The sequence below is a fragment of the Pleurodeles waltl genome, chromosome 7, assembly GCF_031143425.1.
Source record: "Pleurodeles waltl isolate 20211129_DDA chromosome 7, aPleWal1.hap1.20221129, whole genome shotgun sequence".
Taxonomy (NCBI): domain Eukaryota; kingdom Metazoa; phylum Chordata; class Amphibia; order Caudata; family Salamandridae; genus Pleurodeles; species Pleurodeles waltl.
The window spans coordinates 1548899360-1548921105 of NC_090446.1; the positions used below are offsets into that span (position 1 = coordinate 1548899360).

Here is a 21746-nt window from a genome sequence, read left to right on the forward strand (position 1 = left end):
ATCGCACACACTGCAGACAGAGGAGACCTCATCCTACAGACTGTAGACAGAAAAGCCCTCATCCAACAGACTGTAGACAGAAGAGCCCTCATCCCACAGGCTGTAGTCAGAACAGCCCTCATCCCACTGACTGTAGACAGAGGAGACCTCATCCCACAGACTGTAGACAGAAGAGCCCTCATCCCACTTAGTGCTGACAGAAGAACCCTTATCCTACAGACTGTAGACAGAGGAGACCTCATCCCACAGACTGTAGACAGAGGACCTTACATCCCACAGACTGTAGACATAAGAGCCCTCCTCCCACTGACTGCAGACAGAAGAGCTCACATCCCACAGACTCTGAACAAAAGCGCCATCATCCCACAGACTGCAGACAGTCACCAACAGACTGTAGACAGATGATCCCTCATCCCACAGATTGTAGGCAGAAGAGTTCTCACCAACAGACTCTGAACAAAAGAGCCCTCATCCCACAGACTGGTGACAGAAGAGTTCTCACCAACAGACTGTAGACAGATGATCCCTCATCCCACAGACTGCTGACAGAAGAGCCCTCATCCCACAGACTGTAGACAGTAGAGTTCTCACCAACAGACTGTAGACAGATGATCCCTCATCCCACAGACTGTAGGCATATGAGACCTCATCCCACAGACTGTCGACAGAAGAGTTCTCACCAACAGACTCTGAACAAAAGAGCCCTCATCCCACAGACTGTAGACAGAAGAGTTCTCACCAACAGAATGTAGACAGATGATCCCTCATCCCACAGACTGCTGACAGAAGAGCCCTCATCCCACAGACTGTAGACAGAAGAGCCCGCATCCCACTGACTACAGACAGAAGAGTCCTCATCCCACTGACTGTAGACAGAAGAGCTCTCCTCCCACTGACTGCTGACAGAAGAGCCCTCATCCCACAGACTGTAGACAGAAGAGCCTTCATCCCACAGACTGTAGACAGAAGAGCCCTCATTCCACTGACTGCTGACAGAAGAGCCCTTATTTCACAGACTATAGACAGAAGAGCCCTCCTCCCACTGACTGTAGACAGAAGAGCCCTCCTCCCACAGACTGGAGACAGAGGAGCCCTCATCCCACAGACTGTAGACAGAACACAGAAGAGACCTCATCCCACAGACTGTAGACAGAAGAGCCCACAGACTGTAGACAGAGGAGCCTTCATCCCACAGACTGTACATAGAGGAGCCCTCATCCCACAGACTGTTTACAGAGAAGCCCTCATTCCACAGACTGCAGACAGAGGACGCTTCATCCCCCAGACTGCAGGCAGAAGAGCCCTCATCCTACAGGCTGTAGACATAAGAGCCCTCATCACACAGACTGTAAAGAGAAGATACCTCATCCCACAGACTGTAGACAGAGGAGATCTGATCTCACAGACTGTAGACAGAGGAGATCTGATCCCACAGACTGTAGATAGAAGAGCTCTCCTCCCAATGACTGTAGACAGAAGAGCCCGCTCCCACTGACTGTAGACAGAGGAGACCTCATCCCACAGAGTGTAGACAGAAGCGTCCTCATCCCACTGACTGTAGACAGAAGAGCCCTCCTCCCACTGACTGTAAACAGAAGAGCCCTCATCTCACTGACTGTAGACAGAAGAGCCCTCATCCCACTGACTGCTGAGAGAAGAGCCCTCCTCCCACAGACTGTAGACAGAAGAGACTTCATCCACCAGACTGTAGACAAAAAAGTCGTCATCCCACAGACTTTAGACAGAAGAGCCCTCCTCCCACTGACTGTAGACAGGAGACTTCATCCACCAGACTGTAGACAGAAGAGTCCTCATCCCACTGACTGTATACAGAAGAGCCCTCCTCCCACTGACTGTAAACAGAAGAGCCCTCATCCCACTGACTGTAGACAGAAGAGCCCTCATCCCACTGACTGCTGAGAGAAGAGCCCTCCTCCCACAGACTGTAGACAGAAGAGGCTTCATCCACTAGACTGTAGACATAAGAGCCCTCATCCCACAGACTGTAGGCAGAAGAGCCCTCACCCCACAGACTGTAGACAGAGGAGATCTGATCCCACAGACTGTAGACAGAAAAGCCCTCATCCCACAGACTTCAGACAGAGGAGACCTCATCGCACACACTGCAGACAGAGGAGACCTCATCCTACAGACTGTAGACAGAAAAGCCCTCATCCAACAGACTGTAGACAGAAGAGCCCTCATCCCACAGGCTGTAGTCAGAACAGCCCTCATCCCACTGACTGTAGACAGAGGAGACCTCATCCCACAGACTGTAGACAGAAGAGCCCTCATCCCACTTAGTGCTGACAGAAGAACCCTTATCCTACAGACTGTAGACAGAGGAGACCTCATCCCACAGACTGTAGACAGAGGACCTTACATCCCACAGACTGTAGACATAAGAGCCCTCCTCCCACTGACTGCAGACAGAAGAGCTCACATCCCACAGACTCTGAACAAAAGCGCCATCATCCCACAGACTGCAGACAGTCACCAACAGACTGTAGACAGATGATCCCTCATCCCACAGATTGTAGGCAGAAGACACCTCATCCCACAGACTGTAGACAGAAGAGTTCTCACCAACAGACTCTGAACAAAAGAGCCCTCATCCCACAGACTGGTGACAGAAGAGTTCTCACCAACAGACTGTAGACAGATGATCCCTCATCCCACAGACTGCTGACAGAAGAGCCCTCATCCCACAGACTGTAGACAGAAGAGCCCTCATCCCACTGACTACAGACAGAAGAGTCCTCATCCCACTGACTGTAGACAGAAGAGCTCTCCTCCCACTGACTGCTGACAGAAGAGCCCTCATCCCACAGACTGTAGACAGAAGAGCCCTCATCCCACAGACTGTAGACAGAAGAGCCCTCATTCCACTGACTGCTGACAGAAGAGCCCTTATCTCACAGACAATAGACAGAAGAGCCCTCATCCCACTGACTACAGACAGAAGAGTCCTCATCCCACTGACTGTAGACAGAAGAGCCCTCCTCCCACAGACTGTAGACAGAGGAGCCCTCATCCCACAGACTGTAGACAGAACACAGAAGAGACCTCATCCCACAGACTGTAGACAGAAGAGATCTGATCCCACAGACTGTAGACAGAAGAGCTCTCCTCCCACTGACTGCTGACAGAAGAGCCCTTATCTCACAGACAATAGACAGAAGAGCCCGCCTCCCACTGACTGTAGGCAGAAGAGCCCTCTTCCCACAGACTGTAGACAGAGGAGCCCTCATCCCACAGACTGTAGACAGAACACAGAAGAGACCTCATCCCACAGACTGTAGACAGAAGAGATCTGATCCCACAGACTGTAGACAGAAGAGCTCTCCTCCCACTGACTGTAGACAGAGGAGACCTCATCCCACAGAGTGTAGACAGAAGCGTCCTCATCCCACTGACTGTAGACAGAAGAGCCCTCCTCCCACTGACTGTAAACAGAAGAGCCCTCATCTCACTGACTGTAGACAGAAGAGCCCTCATCCCACTGACTACTGAGAGAAGAGCCCTCCTCCCACAGACTGTAGACAGAAGAGACTTCATCCACCAGACTGTAGACAAAAAAGTCGTCATCCCACAGACTTTAGACAGAAGAGCCCTCCTCCCACTGACTGTAGACAGGAGACTTCATCCACCAGACTGTAGACAGAAGAGTCCTCATCCCACTGACTGTATACAGAAGAGCCCTCCTCCCACTGACTGTAAACAGAAGAGCCCTCATCCCACTGACTGTAGACAGAAGAGCCCTCATCCCACTGACTGCTGAGAGAAGAGCCCTCCTCCCACAGACTGTAGACAGAAGAGACTTCATCCACTAGACTGTAGACATAAGAGCCCTCATCACACAGACTGTAGGCAGAAGAGCCCTCACCCCACAGACTGTAGACAGAGGAGATCTGATCCCACAGACTGTAGACAGAAGAGCTCTCCTCCCACTGACTGTAGACAGAAGAGACATCATCCACCAGACTGTAGACAGAAGAGTCCTCATCCCACAGACTGTAGGCAGAAGAGCCCTTACCCCACAGACTGTAGACAGAGGAGCCCTAATCCCACAGACTGTAGACAGAAGAGCTCTCCTCCCACTGACTGTAGACAGAAGAGCCCGCTCCCACTGACTGTAGACAGAGGAGACCTCATCCCACAGAGTGTAGACAGAAGAGCCCTCACTCCACAGACTGTAGACAGAAGAGTCCTCATCCCACAGACTGTAGACAGAAGAGCCCTCCTCCCACTGACTGTAGACAGAAGAGACTTCATCCACCAGACTGTAGACAGAAGGGTCCTCATCCCATAGACTATAGACAGAAGAGCCCTAATCCCACTGACTGTAGACAGAAGAGTTTCCACCAACATACTGTAGACAGAATGTCCCTCATCCCACTGACTGCTGACGGAAGAGCCCTCATCCCACAGGCTGTAGACAGAAAGCCCTCATCCCACAGACTCTAGACAGAAGAGCCCTCATCCTACAGACTGTAGACAGAAGAATTGTCATCCAACAGACTGCAGAGCGAGGAGCCCTCATCCCACAGACTGCAGACAGTGGAGCCCTTATCCCACAGACTGTAGACAAAAGAGTTCTCACCAACAGACTGTAGATAAAAGATCCCTCATCCCACAGACTGAAGACAGAAGATACCTGATCCCACGGACTGTAAACAGAAGAGACATTATCCCACAGACTGTAGACAGAAGAACCCTCATCCCACAGACTGTAGACAGAAGAGTCCTCATCCCACATACTGCAGACAGAGGAGCCCTCATCCCACAGACTGTAGGCAGAAGAGCTCTCATCCTACAGACTGTAGACAGAAGAGTTGTCATACCACTGACTGCAGACAGAACAGCCCTCACCCCACAGACTGCAGCAGAGTATCCTTAGTCCCACAGACTGCAGGCAGAAAAGCAATCATCCCACAGACTTCAGACAGAGGAGACCTCATCGCACAGACTGCAGACAGAGAAGCCCTCATCCCACAGACTGTAGGCAGAAGAGCTCTCATCCTACAGACTATAGACAGAAGAGTTGTCATACCACTGCTGCAGACAGAACAGCCCTCACCCCACAGACTGCAGCAGAGGATCCTTAGTCCTACAGACTGTAGACAGAAAAGCCCTCATCCCACAGACTGTAGACAGAAGAGCCCTCATCCCACAGGCTGTAGTCAGAACAGCCCTCATCCCACTGACTGTAAACAGAGGAGACCTCATCCCACTGAGTGCTGACAGAGGAACCCTCATCCTACAGACTGTAGACAGAGGAGACCTCATCCCACAGACTGTAGACAGAGGACCTTACATCCCACAGACTGTAGACATAAGAGCCCTCCTCCCACTGACTGTAGACAGAAGAGCTCACATCCCACAGACTCTGAACAAAAGAGCCCTCATCCCACAGACTGTAGACAGTAGAGTTCTCACCAACAGACTGTAGACAGATGATCCCTCATCCCACAGACTGTAGGCATATGAGACCTCATCCCACAGACTGTCGACAGAAGAGTTCTCACCAACAGACTCTGAACAAAAGAGCCCTCATCCCACAGACTGTAGACAGAAGAGTTCTCACCAACAGAATGTAGACAGATGATCCCTCATCCCACAGACTGCTGACAGAAGAGCCCTCATCCCACAGACTGTAGACAGAAGAGCCCGCATCCCACTGACTACAGACAGAAGAGTCCTCATCCCACTGACTGTAGACAGAAGAGCTCTCCTCCCACTGACTGCTGACAGAAGAGCCCTCATCCCACAGACTGTAGACAGAAGAGCCTTCATCCCACAGACTGTAGACAGAAGAGCCCTCATTCCACTGACTGCTGACAGAAGAGCCCTTATTTCACAGACTATAGACAGAAGAGCCCTCCTCCCACTGACTGTAGACAGAAGAGCCCTCCTCCCACAGACTGGAGACAGAGGAGCCCTCATCCCACAGACTGTAGACAGAACACAGAAGAGACCTCATCCCACAGACTGTAGACAGAAGAGCCCACAGACTGTAGACAGAGGAGCCTTCATCCCACAGACTGTACATAGAGGAGCCCTCATCCCACAGACTGTTTACAGAGAAGCCCTCATTCCACAGACTGCAGACAGAGGACGCTTCATCCCCCAGACTGCAGACAGAAGAGCCCTCATCCTACAGGCTGTAGACATAAGAGCCCTCATCACACAGACTGTAAAGAGAAGATACCTCATCCCACAGACTGTAGACAGAGGAGATCTGATCTCACAGACTGTAGACAGAGGAGATCTGATCCCACAGACTGTAGATAGAAGAGCTCTCCTCCCAATGACTGTAGACAGAAGAGCCCGCTCCCACTGACTGTAGACAGAGGAGACCTCATCCCACAGAGTGTAGACAGAAGCGTCCTCATCCCACTGACTGTAGACAGAAGAGCCCTCCTCCCACTGACTGTAAACAGAAGAGCCCTCATCTCACTGACTGTAGACAGAAGAGCCCTCATCCCACTGACTGCTGAGAGAAGAGCCCTCCTCCCACAGACTGTAGACAGAAGAGACTTCATCCACCAGACTGTAGACAAAAAAGTCGTCATCCCACAGACTTTAGACAGAAGAGCCCTCCTCCCACTGACTGTAGACAGGAGACTTCATCCACCAGACTGTAGACAGAAGAGTCCTCATCCCACTGACTGTATACAGAAGAGCCCTCCTCCCACTGACTGTAAACAGAAGAGCCCTCATCCCACTGACTGTAGACAGAAGAGCCCTCATCCCACTGACTGCTGAGAGAAGAGCCCTCCTCCCACAGACTGTAGACAGAAGAGGCTTCATCCACTAGACTGTAGACATAAGAGCCCTCATCCCACAGACTGTAGGCAGAAGAGCCCTCACCCCACAGACTGTAGACAGAGGAGATCTGATCCCACAGACTGTAGACAGAAAAGCCCTCATCCCACAGACTTCAGACAGAGGAGACCTCATCGCACACACTGCAGACAGAGGAGACCTCATCCTACAGACTGTAGACAGAAAAGCCCTCATCCAACAGACTGTAGACAGAAGAGCCCTCATCCCACAGGCTGTAGTCAGAACAGCCCTCATCCCACTGACTGTAGACAGAGGAGACCTCATCCCACAGACTGTAGACAGAAGAGCCCTCATCCCACTTAGTGCTGACAGAAGAACCCTTATCCTACAGACTGTAGACAGAGGAGACCTCATCCCACAGACTGTAGACAGAGGACCTTACATCCCACAGACTGTAGACATAAGAGCCCTCCTCCCACTGACTGCAGACAGAAGAGCTCACATCCCACAGACTCTGAACAAAAGCGCCATCATCCCACAGACTGCAGACAGTCACCAACAGACTGTAGACAGATGATCCCTCATCCCACAGATTGTAGGCAGAAGAGTTCTCACCAACAGACTCTGAACAAAAGAGCCCTCATCCCACAGACTGGTGACAGAAGAGTTCTCACCAACAGACTGTAGACAGATGATCCCTCATCCCACAGACTGCTGACAGAAGAGCCCTCATCCCACAGACTGTAGACAGAAGAGCCCTCATCCCACTGACTACAGACAGAAGAGTCCTCATCCCACTGACTGTAGACAGAAGAGCTCTCCTCCCACTGACTGCTGACAGAAGAGCCCTCATCCCACAGACTGTAGACAGAAGAGCCCTCATCCCACAGACTGTAGACAGAAGAGCCCTCATTCCACTGACTGCTGACAGAAGAGCCCTTATCTCACAGACAATAGACAGAAGAGCCCTCATCCCACTGACTACAGACAGAAGAGTACTCATCCCACTGACTGTAGACAGAAGAGCCCTCCTCCCACAGACTGTAGACAGAGGAGCCCTCATCCCACAGACTGTAGACAGAACACAGAAGAGACCTCATCCCACAGACTGTAGACAGAAGAGATCTGATCCCACAGACTGTAGACAGAAGAGCTCTCCTCCCACTGACTGCTGACAGAAGAGCCCTCATCCCACAGACTGGTGACAGAAGAGTTCTCACCAACAGACTGTAGACAGATGATCCCTCATCCCACAGACTGCTGACAGAAGAGCCCTCATCCCACAGACTGTAGACAGAAGAGCCCTCATCCCACTGACTACAGACAGAAGAGTCCTCATCCCACTGACTGTAGACAGAAGAGCCCTCCTCCCACAGACTGTAGACAGAGGAGCCCTCATCCCACAGACTGTAGACAGAACACAGAAGAGACCTCATCCCACAGACTGTAGACAGAAGAGATCTGATCCCACAGACTGTAGACAGAAGAGCTCTCCTCCCACTGACTGCTGACAGAAGAGCTCTTATCTCACAGACAATAGACAGAAGAGCCCGCCTCCCACTGACTGTAGGCAGAAGAGCCCTCTTCCCACAGACTGTAGACAGAGGAGCCCTCATCCCACAGACTGTAGACAGAACACAGAAGAGACCTCATCCCACAGACTGTAGACAGAAGAGATCTGATCCCACAGACTGTAGACAGAAGAGCTCTCCTCCCACTGACTGTAGACAGAGGAGACCTCATCCCACAGAGTGTAGACAGAAGCGTCCTCATCCCACTGACTGTAGACAGAAGAGCCCTCCTCCCACTGACTGTAAACAGAAGAGCCCTCATCTCACTGACTGTAGACAGAAGAGCCCTCATCCCACTGACTACTGAGAGAAGAGCCCTCCTCCCACAGACTGTAGACAGAAGAGACTTCATCCACCAGACTGTAGACAAAAAAGTCGTCATCCCACAGACTTTAGACAGAAGAGCCCTCCTCCCACTGACTGTAGACAGGAGACTTCATCCACCAGACTGTAGACAGAAGAGTCCTCATCCCACTGACTGTATACAGAAGAGCCCTCCTCCCACTGACTGTAAACAGAAGAGCCCTCATCCCACTGACTGTAGACAGAAGAGCCCTCATCCCACTGACTGCTGAGAGAAGAGCCCTCCTCCCACAGACTGTAGACAGAAGAGACTTCATCCACTAGACTGTAGACATAAGAGCCCTCATCACACAGACTGTAGGCAGAAGAGCCCTCACCCCACAGACTGTAGACAGAGGAGATCTGATCCCACAGACTGTAGACAGAAGAGCTCTCCTCCCACTGACTGTAGACAGAAGAGACATCATCCACCAGACTGTAGACAGAAGAGTCCTCATCCCACAGACTGTAGGCAGAAGAGCCCTTACCCCACAGACTGTAGACAGAGGAGCCCTAATCCCACAGACTGTAGACAGAAGAGCTCTCCTCCCACTGACTGTAGACAGAAGAGCCCGCTCCCACTGACTGTAGACAGAGGAGACCTCATCCCACAGAGTGTAGACAGAAGAGCCCTCACTCCACAGACTGTAGACAGAAGAGTCCTCATCCCACAGACTGTAGACAGAAGAGCCCTCCTCCCACTGACTGTAGACAGAAGAGACTTCATCCACCAGACTGTAGACAGAAGGGTCCTCATCCCATAGACTATAGACAGAAGAGCCCTAATCCCACTGACTGTAGACAGAAGAGTTTCCACCAACATACTGTAGACAGAATGTCCCTCATCCCACTGACTGCTGACGGAAGAGCCCTCATCCCACAGGCTGTAGACAGAAAGCCCTCATCCCACAGACTCTAGACAGAAGAGCCCTCATCCTACAGACTGTAGACAGAAGAGTTGTCATCCAACAGACTGCAGAGCGAGGAGCCCTCATCCCACAGACTGCAGACAGTGGAGCCCTTATCCCACAGACTGTAGACAAAAGAGTTCTCACCAACAGACTGTAGATAAAAGATCCCTCATCCCACAGACTGAAGACAGAAGATACCTGATCCCACGGACTGTAAACAGAAGAGACATTATCGCACAGACTGTAGACAGAAGAACCCTCATCCCACAGACTGTAGACAGAAGAGTCCTCATCCCACAGACTGCAGACAGAGGAACCCTCATCCCACAGACTGTAGGCAGAAGAGCTCTCATCCTACAGACTGTAGACAGAAGAGTTGTCATACCACTGACTGCAGACAGAACAGCCCTCACCCCACAGACTGCAGCAGAGGATCCTTAGTCCCACAGACTGCAGGCAGAAAAGCAATCATCCCACAGACTTCAGACAGAGGAGACCTCATCGCACAGACTGCAGACAGAGGAGCCCTCATCCCACAGACTGTAGGCAGAAGAGCTCTCATCCTACAGACTATAGACAGAAGAGTTGTCATACCACTGACTGCAGACAGAACAGCCCTCACCCCACAGACTGCAGCAGAGGATCCTTAGTCCTACAGACTGTAGACAGAAAAGCCCTCATCCCACAGACTGTAGACAGAAGAGCCCTCATCCCACAGGCTGTAGTCAGAACAGCCCTCATCCCACTGACTGTAAACAGAGGAGACCTCATCCCACTGAGTGCTGACAGAGGAACCCTCATCCTACAGACTGTAGACAGAGGAGACCTCATCCCACAGACTGTAGACAGAGGAACTTACATCCCACAGACTGTAGACATAAGAGCCCTCCTCCCACTGACTGTAGACAGAAGAGCTCACATCCCACAGACTCTGAACAAAAGAGCCCTCATCCCACAGACTGTAGACAGTAGAGTTCTCACCAACAGACTGTAGACAGATGATCCCTCATCCCACAGACTGTAGGCATATGAGACCTCATCCCACAGACTGTCGACAGAAGAGTTCTCACCAACAGACTCTGAACAAAAGAGCCCTCATCCCACAGACTGTAGACAGAAGAGTTCTCACCAACAGACTGTAGACAGATGATCCCTCATCCCACAGACTGCTGACAGAAGAGCCCTCATCCCACAGACTGTAGACAGAAGAGCCCGCATCCCACTGACTACAGACAGAAGAGTCCTCATCCCACTGACTGTAGACAGAAGAGCTCTCCTCCCACTGACTGCTGACAGAAGAGCCCTCATCCCACAGACTGTAGACAGAAGAGCTTTCATCCCACAGACTGTAGACAGAAGAGCCCTCATTCCACTGACTGCTGACAGAAGAGCCCTTATTTCACAGACTATAGACAGAAGAGCCCTCCTCCCACTGACTGTAGACAGAAGAGCCCTCCTCCCACAGACTGGAGACAGAGGAGCCCTCATCCCACAGACTGTAGACAGAACACAGAAGAGACCTCATCCCACAGACTGTAGACAGAAGAGCCCACAGACTGTAGACAGAGGAGCCTTCATCCCACAGACTGTACATAGAGGAGCCCTCATCCCACAGACTGTTTACAGAGAAGCCCTCATTCCACAGACTGCAGACAGAGGACGCTTCATCCCCCAGACTGCAGACAGAAGAGCCCTCATCCTACAGGCTGTAGACATAAGAGCCCTCATCACACAGACTGTAAACAGAAGATACCTCATCCCACAGACTGTAGACAGAGGAGATCTGATCTCACAGACTGTAGACAGAGGAGATCTGATCCCACAGACTGTAGATAGAAGAGCTCTCCTCCCAATGACTGTAGACAGAAGAGCCCGCTCCCACTGACTGTAGACAGAGGAGACCTCATCCCACAGAGTGTAGACAGAAGCGTCCTCATCCCACTGACTGTAGACAGAAGAGCCCTCCTCCCACTGACTGTAAACAGAAGAGCCCTCATCTCACTGACTGTAGACAGAAGAGCCCTCATCACACTGACTGCTGAGAGAAGAGCCCTCCTCCCACAGACTGTAGACAGAAGAGACTTCATCCACCAGACTGTAGACAAAAAAGTCGTCATCCCACAGACTTTAGACAGAAGAGCCCTCCTCCCACTGACTGTAGACAGGAGACTTCATCCACCAGACTGTAGACAGAAGAGTCCTCATCCCACTGACTGTATACAGAAGAGCCCTCCTCCCACTGACTGTAAACAGAAGAGCCCTCATCCCACTGACTGTAGACAGAAGAGCCCTCATCCCACTGACTGCTGAGAGAAGACCCCTCCTCCCACAGACTGTAGACAGAAGAGGCTTCATCCACTAGACTGTAGACATAAGAGCCCTCATCCCACAGACTGTAGGCAGAAGAGCCCTCACCCCACAGACTGTAGACAGAGGAGATCTGATCCCACAGACTGTAGACAGAAGAGCTCTCCTCCCACTGACTGTAGACAGAAGAGACATCATCCACCAGACTGTAGACAGAAGAGTCCTCATCCCACAGACTGTAGGCAGAAGAGCCCTCACCCCACAGACTGTAGACAGAGGAGCCCTAATCCCACAGACTGTAGACAGAAGAGCTCTCCTCCCACTGACTGTGGACAGAAGAGCCCGCTCCCACTGACTGTAGACAGAGGAGACCTCATCCCACAGAGGGTAGACAGAAGAGCCCTCACTCCACAGACTGTAGACAGAAGAGTCCTCATCCCACAGACTGTAGACAGAAGAGCCCTCCTCCCACTGACTGTAGACAGAAGAGACTTCATCCACCAGACTGTAGACAGAAGGGTCCTCATCCCATAGACTATAGACAGAAGAGCCCTAATCCCACTGGCTGTAGACAGAAGAGTTTCCACCAACAGACTGTAGACAGAATATCCCTCATCCCACTGACTGCTGACGGAAGAGCCCTCATCCCACAGGCTGTAGACAGAAAGCCCTCATCCCACAGACTCTAGACAGAAGAGCCCTCATCCTACAGACTGTAGACAGAAGAGTTGTCATCCAACAGACTGCAGAGCGAGGAGCCCTCATCCCACAGACTGCAGACAGTGGAGCCCTTATCCCACAGACTGTAGACAAAAGAGTTCTCACCCACAGACTGTAGATAAAAGATCCCTCATCCCACAGACTGAAGACAGAAGATACCTGATCCCACGGACTGTAAACAGAAGAGACATTATCGCACAGACTGTAGACAGAAGAACCCTCATCCCACAGACTGTAGACAGAAGAGTCCTCATCCCACAGACTGCAGACAGAGGATCCCTCATCCCACAGACTGTAGGCAGAAGAGCTCTCATCCTACAGACTGTAGACAGAAGAGTTGTCATACCACTGACTGCAGACAGAACAGCCCTCACCCCATAGATTGCAGCAGAGGATCCTTAGTCCCACAGACTGCAGGCAGAAAAGCAATCATCCCACAGACTTCAGACAGAGGAGACCTCATCGCACAGACTGCAGACAGAGGAGCCCTCATCCCACAGACTGTAGGCAGAAGAGCTCTCATCCTACAGACTGTAGACAGAAGAGTTGTCATACCACTGACTGCAGACAGAACAGCCCTCACCCCACAGACTGCAGCAGAGGATCCTTAGTCCTACAGACTGTAGACAGAAAAGCCCTCATCCCACAGACTGTAGACAGAAGAGCCCTCATCCCACAGGCTGTAGTCAGAACAGCCCTCATCCCACTGACTGTAGACAGAGGAGACCTCATCCCACAGACTGTAGACAGAAGAGCCCTCATCCCACTGAGTGCTGACAGAGGAACCCTCATCCTACAGACTGTAGACAGAGGAGACCTCATCCCACAGACTGCAGACAGAAGAGCTCACATCCCACAGACTCTGAACAAAAGAGCGCTCATCCCACAGACTGTAGACAGTAGAGTTCTCACCAACAGACTGTAGACAGATGATCCCTCATCCCACAGACTGTAGGCATATGAGACCTCATCCCACAGACTGTCGACAGAAGAGTTCTCACCAACAGACTCTGAACAAAAGAGCCCTCATCCCACAGACTGTAGACAGAAGAGTTCTCACCAACAGACTGTAGACAGATGATCCCTCATCCCACAGACTGCTGACAGAAGAGCCCTCATCCCACAGACTGTAGACAGAAGAGCCCGCATCCCACTGACTACAGACAGAAGAGTCCTCATCCCATTGACTGTAGACAGAAGAGCTCTCCTCCCACTGACTGCTGACAGAAGAACCCTCATCCCACAGACTGTAGACAGAAGAGCCTTCATCCCACAGACTGTAGACAGAAGAGCCCTCATTCCACTGACTGCTGAGAGAAGAGCCCTTATTTCACAGACTATAGACAGAAGAGCCCTCCTCCCACTGACTGTAGACAGAAGAGCCCTCCTCCCACAGACTGGAGACAGAGGAGCCCTCATCCCACAGACTGTAGACAGAACACAGAAAAGACCTCATCCCACAGACTGTAGACAGAAGAGCCCACAGACTGTAGACAGAGGAGCCTTCATCCCACAGACTGTACATAGAGGAGCCCTCATCCCACAGACTGTTTACAGAGAAGCCCTCATTCCACAGACTGCAGACAGAGGACGCTTCATCCCCCAGACTGCAGACAGAAGAGCCCTCATACTACAGGCTGTAGACATAAGAGCCCTCATCACACAGACTGTAAACAGAAGATACCTCATCCCACAGACTGTAGACAGAGGAGATCTGATCCCACAGACTGTAGATAGAAGAGCTCTCCTCCCACTGACTGTAGACAGAAGAGCCCGCTCCCACTGACTGTAGACAGAGGAGTCCTCATCCCACAGAGTGTAGACAGAAGCGTCCTCATCCCACTGACTGTAGACAGAAGAGCCCTCCTCCCACTGACTGTAAACAGAAGAGCCCTCATCCCACTGACTGTAGACAGAAGAGCACTCATCCCACTGACTGCTGAGAGAAGAGCCCTCCTCCCACAGACTGTAGACAGAAGAGACTTCATCCACCAGACTGTAGACAGAAGAGTCCTCATCCCACAGACTTTAGACAGAAAAGCCCTCCTCCCACTGACTGTAGACAGGAGACTTCATCCACCAGACTGTAGACAGAAGAGTCCTCATCCCACTGACTGTATACAGAAGAGCCCTCCTCCCACTGACTGTAAACAGAAGAGCCCTCATCCCACTGACTGTAGACAGAAGAGCCCTCATCCCACTGACTGCTGAGAGAAGAGCCCTCCTCCCACAGACTGTAGACAGAAGATACTTCATCCACTAGACTGTAGACATAAGAGCCCTCATCCCACAGACTGTAGGCAGAAGAGCCCTCACCCCACAGACTGTAGACAGAGGAGATCTGATCCCACAGACTGTAGACAGAAGAGCCCTCCTCCCACAGACTGTAGACAGAAGAGACTTCATCCACTAGACTGTAGACATAAGAGCCCTCATCCCACAGACTGTAGACAGAAGAGCCCTTACCCCACAGACTGTAGACAGAGGAGCCCTAATCCCACAGACTGTAGACAGAAGAGCTCTCCTCCCACTGACTGTAGACAGAAGAGCCCGCTCCCACTGACTGTAGACAGATGAGACCTCATCCCACAGATTGTAGACAGAAGAGCCTTCACTCCACAGACTGTAGACAGAAGAGTCCTCATCCCACAGACTGTAGACAGAAGAGCCCTCCTCCCACTGACTGTAGACAGAAGAGACTTCATCCACCAGACTGTAGACAGAAGGGTCCTCATCCCATAGACTATAGACAGAAGAGCCCTAATCCCACTGACTGTAGACAGAAGAGTTTCCACCAACAGACTGTAGGTAGAATATCCCTCCTCGCACTGACTGCTGATGGAAGAGCCCTCATCCCACAGACTGTAGACAGAAAGCCCTCATCCCACAGACTCTAGACAGAAGAGCCCTCATCCTACAGACTGTAGACAGAAGAGTTGTCATCCAACAGACTGCAGAGCGAGGAGCCCTCATCCCACAGACTGCAGACAGTGGTGCCCTTATCCCACAGACTGTAGACAAAAGAGTTCTCACCAACAGACTGTAGATAAAAGATCCCTCATCCCACAGACTGCAGACAGAAGATACCTGATCCTACGGACTGTAAACAGAAGAGACATCATCCCACAGACTGTAGACAGAAGAGACCTCATCCACCAGACTGTAGACAGAGGAGATCTGATCCCACAGACTGTAGACAGAAGAGACCTCATCCCACAGACTGTAGACAGAAGAGCCCTCATCCCACTGACTGCAGACAGAAGAGTCTTCACCCCACAAGCTGTAGACAGAAGAGCCCTCATCCCACTGACTGTAGACAGAGGAGACCTCATCCTACAGACTGTAGACAGAAGAGACATCATCCCACAGACTGTAGACAGAAGAGTCCTCATCCCACTGACTATAGACAGAAGAGTCCTCCTCCCACAGAATGTAGACAGAAGAGCCCACAGAGTGTAGACAGAGGAGCCTTCATCCTACAAACTGTAGACAGAGAAGCCTTCATCCCACAGACTGTACATAGAGGAGCCCTCATCCCACAGACTGTTTACAGAGGAGCCCTCATCCCACAGACTGCAGACAGAGGACGCTTCATCGCCCAGACAGAGAAGCCCTAATCCCACAGACTGTAGGCAGAAGAGTCCTCATCCCACAGACTACAGACAGAGGAGCCTTCATCCCACAGACTGTAGGCAGAAGAGCCCTCATCCCACAGACTGTAGACAGAAGAGCTTACATCCCACAGACTGCAGACAGACGAGCCCACATCCCGCAGACTGCAGACAGAGGATGCTTCATCCCCCAGACTGCAGGCAGAAGAGCTCTCATCCCACAAACTGCAGACAGAGGAGCCCTCATCCTACAGGCTGTAGACATAAGAGCCCTCATCACACAGACTGTAAACAGAAGATACCTCATCCCACAGACTGTAGACAGAGGAGACCTCATCCTACAGACTGTAGGCAGAAGAGTTGTCGTCTCACTGACTGCAAACAGAAGAGCCCTCATCCCACAGACTGTAGACAGAAGAGTCCTCATCCCACAGACTGCAGGCAGAGGAGCCCTCATCCCACAGACTGTAGGCAGAAGAGCTCTCATCCTACAGACTGTAGACAGAAGAGTTGTCATCCCACTGACTGCAGACAGAACAGCCCTCCCCCCACAGACTGCAGACAGAGGATCCTTAATACCACAGACCGCAGGCAGAAAAGCCCTCATCCCACAGACTTCAGACAGAGGAGACCTCCTCACACAAACTGCAGACAGAGGAAACCTCATCCCACAGACTGTAGACAGAAAATACCTCATCCCACAGACTGTAGACAGAAGAGCCCTCATCCCACAGGCTGTAGTCAGAAGAGCCCTCATCCCACTGACTGTAGACAGAGGAGACCTCATCCCACAGACTGTAAACAGAAGAGCCCTCATCCCACTGACTGCTGACAGAGGAGCCCTCATCCTACAGACTGAAGACAGAGGAGACCTCATCCCACAGACTGTAGACAGAGGACCTTACATCCCACAGACTGTAGACAGAAGAGCCCTCCTCCCACTGACTGTAGACAGAAGAGCTCACATCCCACAGACTCTGAACAAAAGAGCCCTCATCCCATAGACTGTAGACAGTAGAGTTCTCACCAACAGACTGTAGACAGATGATCCCTCATCCCACAGACTGTAGGCAGAAGAGACCCCATCCCAATGACTGTAGACAGAGGAGTTCTCACCAATAGACTCTGTACAAAAGAGCCCTCATCCCACAGACTGTAGACAGAAGAGTTCTCACCAACAGACTGTAGACAGATGATCCCTCATCCCACAGACTGCTGACAGAAGAACCCTAATCCCACAGACTGTAGACAGAAGAGCCCTCATTCCACTGATTACAGACAGAAGAGTCATCATCCCACTGACTGTAGACAGACGAGCTCTCCTCCCACTGACTGCTGACAGAAGAGACTTCATCCACCAGACTGTGGACAGAAGAGTCCTCATCCCACAGACTGTATACAGAAGAGCCCTCCTTCCACTGACTGTAGACAGGAGACTTCATCCACCAGACTGTAGACAGAAGAGTCATCATCCCATAGACCATAGACAGAAGAGCCCTAATCCCACTGACTGTAGACAGAAAAGTTTCCACCAACAGACTGTAGACAGATGAGCCCTCATGCCACAGACTGTAGACAGTGGAGCCATCATCCCACTGACTGTAGACAGAAGAGTCCTCTCCCCACTGACTGTAGACAGATGAGCCCTAGCTTTGGGATCTTACAGCCTCCTTACAAGTCTTGGATTGACACTTCAGACCTCAATGATTTTGCAGTATCGAAAAGTGGTGGAAAGATGTGGACCTGCAATGAGAGTCTGTGAGAGGAGACGTGGCTAACTTTGGTCCTCTCCAAGAAGGTCCCCAAGATAGCCTGAACCACAACCGGAGGTGATGAGGAATGTAGGTCAGGTTGGAGGGGCAGTTATCCACAAAGTCCACAGATGTGAAGACAATCTTACCAGTCACTTCCTCCACCAATCCGATTGCTTCTGCCTTGGGGCGCCTCAGACCTAACGGGGGTAGAAACAGGACTGTGATCACTCAATAGTCTACTAAAAACAACATGCAAAAGAAGGGAAAAGTACAGGGGATAAAAAGGGAGAATCCAGAAAGAAAGGCGAGGCAGAGGGACTGGAGAGATGGATAAGAAAGAAAGCCTTTGTGAGATAATAAATGGAATGAGAGTGAAAGAGACGAGTCGAGGGACTAAGGGCAAGATGTAGGAAAAGTTTTGCATGTCGCAAACTGCGAAAACCGCAGTTTGCGACATGCAAAACGGCCATCGCGATGCTGATTCACATTTTGCGAGTTGCTACCGACTCGCAAAATGTGAATCCGACTCGCATATAGGAAGAGGTGTTCCCTTCCTATTTGTGACTCGCACCGCGATGCAGAATTGCTTTGTGACCTCGAAATCGGTCGCAAAGCAATTCGCAGTTAACACCCACTTGAAGTGGTTGGTAACTCATTCGCAAACATTTCCAAGACAAATGGAGTGGACCCCACACAATTGTTGAGAAAAAGGGTGAAGTCACCTACTTAGTTGACTGAGGCACTGCCAGGAGTCCCCTTAGGGTGCTCCATGTCAATCGCCTGAAACCCTACTATGACAGGGCAGATCTCACCCTGCTCATGGCAACAGATGAAGGACAGGAAGAAGAGAGTGACCCTCTCCCTGATCTCTTCTCTTCCACAGAACAAGATGCTCTAGTGGAAGGTGTAGTTTTGGCAGACTGTCTTACTGCTGAGCAGAAAGACCACTGCATAAATCTCCTGGGTTAGTTTTCTGAACTCTTTTCTACTGTGCCAGGCACCACTTCTTGGTGTGAGCACACTATAGATACTGGAGACAGCATGCCTGTCAAAAGTAAGATCTATAGGCAGCCTGACCATTTCAGGGACTGCATAAAACAAGAGGTTCGGAAAATGCTTGAACTGGGAGTGGTTGAACATTCTGAAAGCCCATGGGCCTCTCCTGTGGTGCTTGTACCAAAACCTCACTCAAAAGATGGGAAGAAAGATATGAGGTGTTGTGTAGATTACAGAGGTCTCAACCAGGTAACTAAAACTGATGCTCACCCTATACCCAGGGCATACGAGCTCATAGATACACTGGCATCTGCCAAGTCTCTAAGCACCTTTGATTTGACTGCAGGGTATTGGCAGATCAAGTTATCAGAGGATGCTAAAGCAAAAACTGCATTTTCGACTATTGGAGGGCACTACCAATTCACAGTGATGCCCTTTGGTTTGAAAAATGCACCTGCCACTTTTCAGAGGTTGGTGGACACAGTCCTGCAAGGGCTGGAAGCTTTCAGTGCAGCATATCTAGATGATATAGCTGTCTTTAGCTCCACCTGGGATGATCACCTGGTCCACCTGTGGAAAGTTTTGGAGTCCCTGCAGAAGGCAGGCCTCACTATCAAGGCTTCAAAGTGCCAGATAGGGCAGGGGAAAGTGGTTTATCTGGGACACCTGGTAGGTGGAGAAAAGATTGCACCACTTCAGGGGCAAATCCAAACTATCATAGATTGGGTTCCCCCTACAACTCAGACCCAGGTGAGAGCCTTCTTAGGCCTCACTGGGTATTACAGGAGGTTCATTAAGAACTATGGCTCCATTGCAACCCCACTTAATGACCTCACCTCCAAGAAAATGCCTAAAAAGGTATTGTGGACAGCTAGCTGTCAGAAAGCTTTTGAGGAGCTGAAACAGGCCATGTGCACTGCACCTGTCCTAAAAAGCCCATGTTACTCCAAGAAATTCATTGTTCAGACTGATGCATCTGAATTAGGGGTAGGGGCAGTCTTATCACAACTCAATTCTGAGGGCCAGGATCAACCTGTTGCTTTTATCAGCAGGAGGTTAACCCCTAGAGAAAAGCGTTGGTCTGCCATAGAGAGGGAGGCCTTTGCTGTGGTCTGGGCACTGAAGAAGTTGAGGCCATACCTGTTTGGCACTCACTTCATTGTTCAGACAGACCACAAACCTCTACTTTGGCTAAAACAAATGAAAGGTGAAAACCCTAAATTGTTGAGGTGGTCCATATCTCTACAGGGAATGGACTATACAGTGGAACATAGACCTGGGAGTACCCACTCCGATGCAGAAGGACTCTCCAGATATTTCCACTTAGACAATGAAGACTCATCAGGTCATGGCCAGTCTTATTGTCCTTCGTTTGGGGGGGGTTGTGTAGGAAAGTACCATCTTGCCTGGCATGTTACCCCCATATTTCACTGTATATATTTTGTTTTAGTGTATGTGTCACTGGGACCCTGCCAGCCAGGGCAGGGCCCCAGTGCTCATAAGTGTGCCCTGCCGCGACATGCAAAACGGCCATCGCAATGCTGATTCACATTTTACGAGTCGGTACCGACTCGCAAAATGTGAATCCGACTCGCAAATAGGAAGAGGTGTTCCCTTCCTATTTGCGACTCGCACCGCAATGCAGAATTGCTTTGTGACCGCGAAAGCGGTCGCAAAGCAATTCGCAGTTAACACCTGCGTGTTAAATGAATGTCGCTGAAAATATTTTTTCAGAGCAGGCAGTGGTCCAATGGACCACTGCCTACTCTGGAAAAATGAAACCAAATGGTTTCATTATTTTTTTGAATTGCAACTCGTTTTCCTTTAAGGAAAACGGGCTGCAATAAAAAATAAAAAAACTGCTTTATTAAAAAAGCAGTCACAGACATGGAGGTCTGCTGTCTCCAGCAGGCCACCATCCCTGTGAGTGCAGGGACTTGATATGGGGTCGCAAATTGTGACCCACCTCATTAATATTCATGAGGTGGGTCTTTGCAACCCCATAGCGAGTCTCAGAAGGTGTCTGAGACACCTTTCTGCATACAATTTTGCGAGTTGCAAATTGCGAGTCGGTTTGACTCGCAATTTGCAAGTCTCAAAATTTTCTGTTGCTACATCTGGCCCTAAGATCCAACCGAGAGTCGTACAAAGAAAGCAGATGACGGGGACCAAGAGAGAAGCCAGGAATCGAGTGAAGGGGACAGAATGAGAACCTTTGGTACAGGTGGAGACAAAGGATGTGAGTATCGGAAAGACTCACGAGGTGGGATTAAGTGTCAGCAGGCAGGAGAATGGGAACAACTGATGGGCACAACACTTTGGCGTAAATCTTCGGATGAAAAATGATTGGATTAACACAAGGGTATGGGCTGAGGTTAGGTTTTAGCTCAAGGGTTCGGAATTGGGTTATATTTTTGTTTAGGATCGGGGATGGGGTGAGGATTACCCCATGTTGACCTTCAGGTTGAGGGTAGGGGCCGGGTAGCATCACGGAAAGAGGTGGAGGCAGTAGTTCAGGGTCAGTGATATGGCAGATGTGGGGTTAGGATTAAGTTTATGATCTTGGTTAGGGCTAGTAATATGATTATTTTTAGTGTTATCGGAGGTGTGAAGATGGGATTGGACATGTGGTTGTGGTCATTGTTAGGTCTAGCAATAAGGTAAGGTTAAGAGTTTAGTATTTCCTCAAGAATGAGAATTAGGACTAGCTTTAGGGCCAAGAATAGAGTTATGTTTATGTTTAGG

The 21746-nt window shown here is 50.6% G+C and overlaps 1 protein-coding gene across 1 annotated transcript in view; it reads right to left on the reverse strand.

Moving 5' to 3' along the window:
* The window catches only part of LOC138246685 (carcinoembryonic antigen-related cell adhesion molecule 2-like), a 187107-nt gene that overhangs the window by 28215 nt on the left and 137146 nt on the right, over window positions 1-21746 (reverse strand). Inside the window, exon 7 of the mRNA XM_069201454.1 lies at window positions 18152-18202. Within this exon, the coding sequence (XP_069057555.1) occupies window positions 18152-18202 (51 nt within the window). The remainder of the gene's footprint in view (window positions 1-18151; window positions 18203-21746) is intronic.